An 8,743-nucleotide genomic window follows, 5' to 3' on the forward strand; every position below is an offset into this window, starting at 1 on the left:
GCAGCAGCAGCAGCAGCAACAACAGCTGCGCCAGAGACAGTCTCCAAGAACACCAACTGCCGGCGAGTTGAGCGAGAGCAACACTCCACGCGCCAGCCCGGCTGCTGTGGGAAAATCCTCCAGGACTCCTCCACACCTGACTCCTCAGAACAGCTGGAACAGGGAGGAACAAGAGGGAGGGGATGCCGCCCAGCGCTGTGGGGACGGGGCTGACCAGCCGGACCTGGATGACCCCACGTCCGGCATGGCCGGGGGGTTAGGTCGGAACACGTGGCCTCGTAAACGCGTACGTCAGATGGCGCACGTGGGTCAGATCTTCAGCCCGGAGGCTGGAGTGTGTGGTTCGAATCCCGACGGCCAGCCAGGCAGCGCCAACTCTTCTGAAGCTCGCCCGGCCGGCAATATGGGTGGCATGTACTTTGTCTCATTTGACGATTCTGTGTGTAACGGCTCAACTGGGTCAGGGAATGTGGATTGTACCGGGGACCACGCCGCCAGAATGTCCAGGAATAAGCGGAACACGCTGCCTCCTGGTGAGTACTTGTTTGTTGTTGTTGTTGTGGCGCGCGCGCGCGTGTGTGTGTGTGTGTGTGTGTGTGTGTGTGTGTGTGTGTGTGTGTGTGTGTGTGTGTGTGTGTGTGTGTGTGTGTGTGTGTGTGAGTATTTATACCCTGCATCCTTGTGAGAACTGTTTGGTTGGTGTGCGCGCGCGCGCGCATGTGTGTGTGTGTATGTGTTTGTGTGTGTGTGGGAGACAGGGAGCATGAGAGAGAGAGAGAGAGAGAGAGAGAGAGAGAGAAAGAAAGAAAGAAAGAAAGAAACTAAGAAAGAAAGAAAGAAAGAAAGAAGAAAGAAAAGTCTTCTGTCCGCCGTAAAAGACATAACGTATCGAGAACAGGCTTCCGACTCCTACAACATCCCATATTCCACTGTGTCGTTCACTCACAACTCCCGTTCATCACGGAATTCATAATAGGCATAACTCCATTATGAGATAAAGTGCCTTATAATAATATAGGCATCAACATGCTAACAAGAAGACCATTGGTGGGTTTCCAAGTGCCGTTTGTGCACTGCCTTAATGATCCACACGTGTGTAATGCCCGTATTCCTCGCCACCTCCCTGCTTTGTACGGGAGGGTACATCAGGGCGATCTGACCGTCCTGGATCCCCCATTAACACGCCAGTCTAGATAGTCGTCCCAATTAGCGTTCTTCCTTCTGTGAGGCTTTCAGAGAGTTGGCTCTTCGAAGTATTCCCTGTTTCTCAGGGTGGCTCTGGTGTTATCATATTCTTCGACATTATCTCTGGCGAGATACGCTGGTTCATTTGGTCTCGGTTTTAGCGTTTCGCTTATTGTGTTACTCCAAAATACATTCGGTTTACATTCGTGCTCCAATACGACAGACAAAAAACTACGGACAAAAGAGGATCAAGTACTTTCTATTCTCTCTCTCTCTCTCTCTCTCTCTCTCTCTCTCTCTCTCTCTCTCTCTCTCTCTCTGTGTCTTTCTGTCTCTCTCGTTCTCTCTCTCCCCCCTCTCCCCTTCCCCTCTCTCTTTCGCCGCCCTCTCACACAATCTGGAACAACTGTGCTGAGTTTCAAATATGTATTGCATGACTCGGACATGGCGGGCGTGGGGTCATCGAGGTCAGTTAATTCTTTACTAGTTGAGCTGATGGATGGGGAAGACGGCAGTGGACACTTTCCCAACAAAAACAGTCTTGAATGGACTCTGATTTTTTTCGTGACACCGTTCTCCTCTCGAAAACTGAACTAACAACAGTAAGAACAAACAAGCCAGGCACTTAGTTCCACTGTAATTATGTGCCAATAAAGCGGCCTCCGTCACATCGAATGAGATTTTTCCAGGTTGGACGCGACTAGGGGAAATCTCTCTAGTTTTCTTATCAGCATTCTGGAGCTCTCGTTAAAATCGGGGGAGCTGTGATAAGTGTACACAGCCCTTTGCACTTCACAGGAACTGTGGGCTCCCTGAGGCAGGTTGGTTAGCGGAGGGGTATCAGTGCCACCTGGCTCTTGGAGGGAAAAAGAGTCGAAGATGAAAAGCGAAGATAAATGAATTCAGAAGGGACGTAGGAGGGAGGAAACGAAGAAAATTCTGGATCTTTGGGGGTGATTAATAGCCTCGCCTAGTGTGGTTGTGTTTGTGGTTTGGGGGTGGGGGTGGAGAAAGGGGTGGATGGGAAGGTTGGAGAGAGAGGGAGGGGGTAGAATGAAAGAGAGAGAGAGGGAGGGGGTAGAATGAAAGAGAGAGAGGGGGAGAATGAGAGAGAGAGAGAGAGAGAGAGAGAGAGAGAGAGAGAGAAAGTGGGGTGGGGTGGGGTCGGCGAGGGAGACAGAAGTGTAGTGGTCACTAGTCTAGTGGCCGGCCTGGGTTAGTGCCAGTACCTGCGGCGTGGTGCACGTGTGTCCGTTCAGATTTCTGGGCCCTTCAGAACACACGACCTGGTCCTAATGCCCCGCGGCTCGATGGACAGCCGGACAGACTGACCGCCGGCTCGTGCTCCAAAAAATCCGCGCCGGCCTGCTGGGTGCTTTGTGGTAGTTTGCTGTTTTTGTAGTCTGGACTGGACAGCGGTCACTTTCGTTTTAAAATGAACTGACCACAAGAAGTCAGGGGCCCTTGTTGTGGAGTTGTAGACAGATACTGTGAGGTGGGTGCACCCACGAGACCTCATCCCTCCCCTCAGGGTCGGGCAAATCTCCTCCGGACTCTTGCAACATATCTGTGTTTCGCTCTATGTAGGGTAAGAGCACTTATGTGAGATAATTTTTGTTTACTATTGGTACCGTGCTATTATGCAATTTGATTTGTGCATCGTCAGCTTCCTGAAAGTTACGGACATTTGTTTTAGTTAACTACATGTATTTTAGAACCCATAAGCCACATCATGACTTTACAGAAGAAACTAGATCTAGAAATCAAAACATAATTTTGTCCTTGGCACAATTTTTATTGCTGTCTCTGTTGTTCAGTTATGAGATAAAGGCACTTGCAATACAATTAGGTCGTACTAGTGCCGAAGATTAGAGATGTTACTAGAGAGTAACATACAAAGAAATGTAGGAGGAGAGATAGTGTTTTTTCTTTCCTCATCCTTTCTATCGTCGTTTTTCCTCGTGTTTGTCACTCTCTTGTGAACTGCTATTTCCGGGGTGCCTTGATAGTCGAAGCAGACTTTGTGCTGTTGAGGCAAGAGGGGTGAGCAGAGTAAGCCTGATTCCCCGTTTGGACTTCTCTGTTGACATCCGCACCCATTGGCGCTCATATGACCTTATATGCAGTTGCGAGCGCCGTAAAACCTTATAAAAACTAAAACTAAGGAGAGATAATGAAGATAGATGTTTAATCGAAAAGAGGGAGCAAACCATTCCGGAGCACCAGCCAAACACCTACGAATATATGCCGAACATGTGTGCAGTTTTAGTATATTTTCTTGGCATCATTCTGTTGTCTAATCTGTTGGTTTTTTTCAATCAACACTAAATGGATGTTATTTTGTCAGCGTGTTTCTCTTAACTCACAGGTTATTCAATTCAGTGACATGACGTGTTGGATGAGCATTTAAATATTTGGATGAAAAGGTTGTACTGTGATAGATTATAGTCATGAGAACTCAAGGGCACAATCAAATCTAGATCTATACAATGATCTCTTCTTTTCCTCACCTTTTCCCATTTTGCACGGGCTTCTATAATGGTACAGTGGTCGAATCAGTCAGCGTCCTAGTGATCTAAATGGTTTTAATGGTGACATGAAACTCAATTAAAGACCTCCCTCTGTCTTGCTGTATGACTGTTGCCTGTAAACTGTAAGCTTCTCCATTTCTTGGCCTCACGTACCCCTGACCTTATCATGGTTTCCTTTGCCTCTACGTATCTCAGAGATTTACCCGGCATGCCTTTTTATTGAATAATTGGCCGTGACACGGAGACATATGTCTGGCTACCAAATGTTGACATTATCTCATTGGGAATCATCCATGGGTTTGCCAAGTTGGCATTTCTCTTCCCAACGAAAGAGGCCAACGAAAGCTGTGGGTTCAGATGTAAGTAAATCAGAAATGACCGGTAAGATTATTGCATTGGTCATCTCCGTACTACAGAGCTTGACTGCCTTCGTTCGTGAGTGGGTGTTGCTCCTTCTTACTTACTAACGCATCTACCTTCCATCTCTTTCTTCTTTTCTTTGTAGTTTCTTGAAACACCTCAAATCGTCGGCACTTATATATGACCTATTTCTCTTGCAAGAGCTGTAAAACTATCAAAAACTGAGACTAAGAAACGTCCTTTGTGGTAATATTTCAGGGCTCTGTCTCAATAATAAACAAAACCTATTGTCTCGTCCACGGTAGCTCCTCATCATTTTGTCAGAGATGAAACAGGCACGTGATTTGTTCTTTTTTTTTTTAATGGTTCTATTTTGCATTTGCTGTGTTGCGTCTTGCATTGGTCAGTGTTGTAGAATCGGCGACTTTAGTGTTGCATATAGCCATTTGTCATCGCACGCAGAGAGCGTGAGTTCAATTCCCGAATGGGGAAGTTTATACATACATATTATTATATCGAATATTTCGGCCTGTGTGCCTGGATACTGTAACCTGCTCAGCTTGTGTTGGCCTTAACAGGCAGGGTTGAAGCAGCCTTCCTCCTGATTGATTTTAAATGTGTCAACGGGGTGCGCAAATACAATTACAATTATTGGTCATGATCGGAGGGCGCCTCTGGTAGTTTCTACTTCTTTTCTTTCCCTCTGTTGTTCCTGTCTGTCCATCTTACTTTTTTTTCAGCACAAAAGAACTGTTATAGACATAAGATGTTTCTCTTTCCTAAAAAAAAGATAAAGGTAAAAACTAAAACAACAAAAAACAAAACAAAAACAAAATAAGCAGCCTTGAGGAGTAAAGGGTGTGGAAGGCTGTCTGTTACAGTTTAGCCAAAGGTCATACGTGTGTGACCTCGGGTCACGGTTTTTGTGTGGAATGTCGCTGGAAATAGTCACGTGCTAATCTCTGCTGAGTTGTGGATGAAGGCGTGTCGGGGGACTCGGGGGACGCGGTTTGTGTGTGTGTGTGTGTGTGTGTGTTATGTTTTTGTGGGCATATAGGTTTGTCTGTATGTCTATGTGTATGTGTTTGTGGTTGTGTATGCGGGTGGTGTATTTTGTATCAGTGTGAGTGGAGAATATCGTTTAACGTTAAACTAACTTGTTGAGCCTTTGTTTTTAACTAATATTTTTATATCGAGTCGTTAGACTGAGCCAGACACTGGCGTGTTAAGGTCATAGCAACAGTGATATAATGTTAGGGCATTGATGACCCCGGGCCAGCGGGCAAATGAGGGTAATAATGACTCGATGAAGGTATGACTCTCCCATCTGACCTTTCCGCTGCAGTGTCATCTGTTGGCAGCTGGAGGTGCCTCGCTTTTTTCGCTCAGCGCTGCCTTATTTCGCTGATTTCTAGCTTGTGGAACTTCTGTCAATCTGCTGGTACTTGATTTCATCCCCCCCCCCGCTCTCTCTCTCTCTCTCTCTCTCTCTCTCTCTCTCTCTCTCTCTCTCTCTCTCTCTCTCTCTCTCTCTCCACTCGTCTTTCCTGTCCTTTTCCCGGTGTGCCCGGTGCATGACACGTTCCTCAATGAGGTCCCGGAGTTCTCAGTAAACGCTTAGATGCCCGCATTTTAGTCGCAATAATTGTATTTTTTACCATTAAATTTCGAGAAGAGGAAAAGGATCGGAGGTGAATGTCAAAAGGAGGGCGAGTCTGTGTGAACTACGAGAAGGGGAGAAAAGGGGAGGGGCGGGGGGAACGGGTGGGGATCGTTGTCATTATAAACATAGTTCGTTCGTCAATGTCTACCGATGACCATTCATGCTTGCAGAGAGAAATATTTGAAAGAGATTTAGAAGAAATAAGGGTTAAGATGTATAAAAGCTTCATGGTGGTGCGAGGTTTACGAGCGCGAAGGTGAATAGCCGTTGTGATGAAGCTTGGATCCACAATCAGCCCTAAATTTTTTGGTTGACTCAATGCGGATGTACGGAAAAAGCTCCTAGATATCTAGCAGCTGATCTATGCAGCAGTGCTTATACACAATGCACACTGCCAATCAAATTCAGTCAAGTTGAGTCGGGGCCAGCAAAATTTTCTTACATGAAGGGGCAAAAGTTACTATTTTGGCACAATCTGATCAAATCCTCAAAAATCAAGCATGATGTTTTTTGGAGGATTTGATCAATTTGTGCCAAAGAGGCAGCTTTTGCGCCTTCATGAGAGAAAAACCATGGACCACCCGACTGTATCAAAAGAATCAAATGGATCAAATGGACAATGTGCACAGGAAAGTACAAAGTCCTTTACCTGGTTCGGGATCTACGGGCATACTCAGGTTTATTCACCCTGTGGCGGAACCACTGCTCAATGCAATCTTAATCCCTGCCTTGATTTCACTCATTGCCACAGTCTCGCCGTCTGGCCAACTCAAGTGATTACAGATCTATTAATAAGACATATATTACCGTGATCGATAATCTGCCTTGCTGGTTTAGTGCCCTTGACGTGATATAACGAGGAACTCAAAGTATCGGGCCCATTTCCCCTCGGAGGTTTACGTCCGTTAAGTGTTTGGCATTATTATTTTTCTCGGTTTAAGTTGTGGTAATCTGGGCCAAATGAATGTGAGATTCTTTAGTCTGCTGAATGTTTGCATTTTTGGTGAATGTTATCAGGGCGAGGCTGACACGGAAGGGTGGGTGGTTCGCCTGTGCCGTAGTATGGTTAGCTCTTTCTTTCCTATCACACACAGTCCAGATTTCTCTTCCTTTTCTTTGTATGGTACTCTCTAGTAAAACCTCTGATCTTCAGCACTTGTATAATCGTTTGTGTCAAACGTGATGTAAAACTCTTGCTAAAACTAAAACTGACGCGGCTGGATGAACGAGCGTTGTGAGGAAGAGGAGGAGAAGAAACAGACGGGAGCTACTGCGTCAGAGGGGAGCAGCGAGGAAATGTTCAGGAGGCAGGGAGGGAGCTCTGGGTTGCCCGCCCTTGTCGAAACGCGTTGCGTTTTGTCCAAGCCTGAGGATTTGTATCAAATTTAATGCGCTCAGGAACTATTTAACCCTTACAGTAGTGGGTCGTTTCCATCTACTTTTGTATAGACAAAATAAAATGCACATTCCAGAGAGATTAAAGCACAAAGCCGTGGTGTGTTTCTCCGTGTGAAGAATAAGCGGCGGGTTGTTGGAGGGCCCCACTCCTACTTATTTACCCCCCCCCCCCTTTTGTTTCTGTCTGTAGCTCTAAATGACCATTAATGGCTGTCTGTGTCCATGAATCCTTCATTTTGTTTCTTCAAGCCTCTTTATCTCTCTTCCGTGCTGTTGCGCACCCCCCCCCCCTCTCTCTCTCTCTCTCTCTCTCTCTCTCTCTGTCTGTCTCTCCGTGTCACTTCTCTACCCCTCCCCCTCTCTCGTCTTGTGAGCGGTTGGAGGGTGCCACTGGTATTGCCTTCTTCTGTTCTTTCCCTCTGTTGTTTTTGTCTATCTGTGTTACTTTTTCCTTACACTAAATTGCCATTATTGTGTCGATGTGCTTCTTCTTACTCCAACAGTAACAAACAAAACCGCTCTTTCCTCATCTATGTCTCATCATCCATTTCTTGCTCTTTCTCCCATAACTTTGATGTATCTTCTTCCCTTCTCTCGCCGACCTTCCGAATGTCCTTTGTGCATCTATACAGGCTTGTAAGTCGGGTAAGAGAAACTGGACCGTTGTATGCACCCCTCTGACGACTATTTTTGTACCTGGTCTTCTCGGAATAAGACGCAACTACAGGGGAAGGTGGATACTTGCTTCAAAGAGGGAAAGGAGGAAGGTGTTAGGGAAAGGGAGGGGGGGTCGTACACCTGCAATAATGAAGCGACAGGGGACGGGAATAAGGGCTGGGCGGGGGTGGGGGTGGGGGTGAAAAAGGGGCAGGGCCTTTGGTGGTGTTAAAATGACACATCGATGACACCAGGTAGACGCAACTGTCCCTATGGGTCAGACTCGGGAAGTACCTGCCTGCCTACGTTATCTCCTTTTTTCCCCGTGTTTTTATCACAATAAATATTGGTAGGAAAGTAGACTATCATATATATAAATATGAAACTCTTCAGGCTTTGCAAAAACTGTGATTTATTCCCAAGCTGCGTGTCAGGTAGAATATCTTTTCTTATAGCCTTTCTTGGGTATTTTGATAGCTACAGGCTTACCGACTTGACGCATAGGCGGCCCTCTCGATGTCACATGCCTGTGCATAAAAGAAAGGTATATCCAGACAGACCCCCTGCCCTCGGAACATTGGGTGTTGTTTTTACAGATGCCAGACCGCAGTACATTGTGTGTGGTCGAGAGTAGAAGTCCTATGTCTGCGATCGGGTGGGGCAATGGGTTTGACAACGGCAATGACCCCATTTGTTTGTTTGGTCTCACAATGGGAAATTTGTCCTAGTCTTGTACAATTGAAGGAAATATTTCAGCTACATTTACACTTACTCACACACACACACACACACACACACGCGCACACGCACACGCACACGCACACGCACACACACACACACACACACACACACACACACACACACACATGCATTCACACATATGCATACCCTTACACATATACACACTCACGTGCACATGCGCACCCACGCTCTATTTCTCGTTCTCTCT

The 8,743-nt window shown here is 46.3% G+C and overlaps 1 protein-coding gene across 1 annotated transcript in view; it reads left to right on the forward strand.

Annotated features, from left to right (window-relative positions):
• LOC101853620 (centrosomal protein of 170 kDa protein B) overlaps positions 1 to 8,743 on the forward strand; it is a gene marked incomplete in the record, with an annotated part of 149,958 nt that overhangs the window by 40,898 nt on the left and 100,317 nt on the right. The window contains 1 exon segment of the mRNA XM_013082702.2: positions 5 to 533. Within this exon segment, the coding sequence (XP_012938156.1) occupies positions 5 to 533 (529 nt within the window).

Source organism: Aplysia californica, unplaced genomic scaffold (genome assembly GCF_000002075.1).
Source record: "Aplysia californica isolate F4 #8 unplaced genomic scaffold, AplCal3.0 scaffold00189, whole genome shotgun sequence".
NCBI lineage: Eukaryota > Metazoa > Mollusca > Gastropoda > Aplysiida > Aplysiidae > Aplysia > Aplysia californica.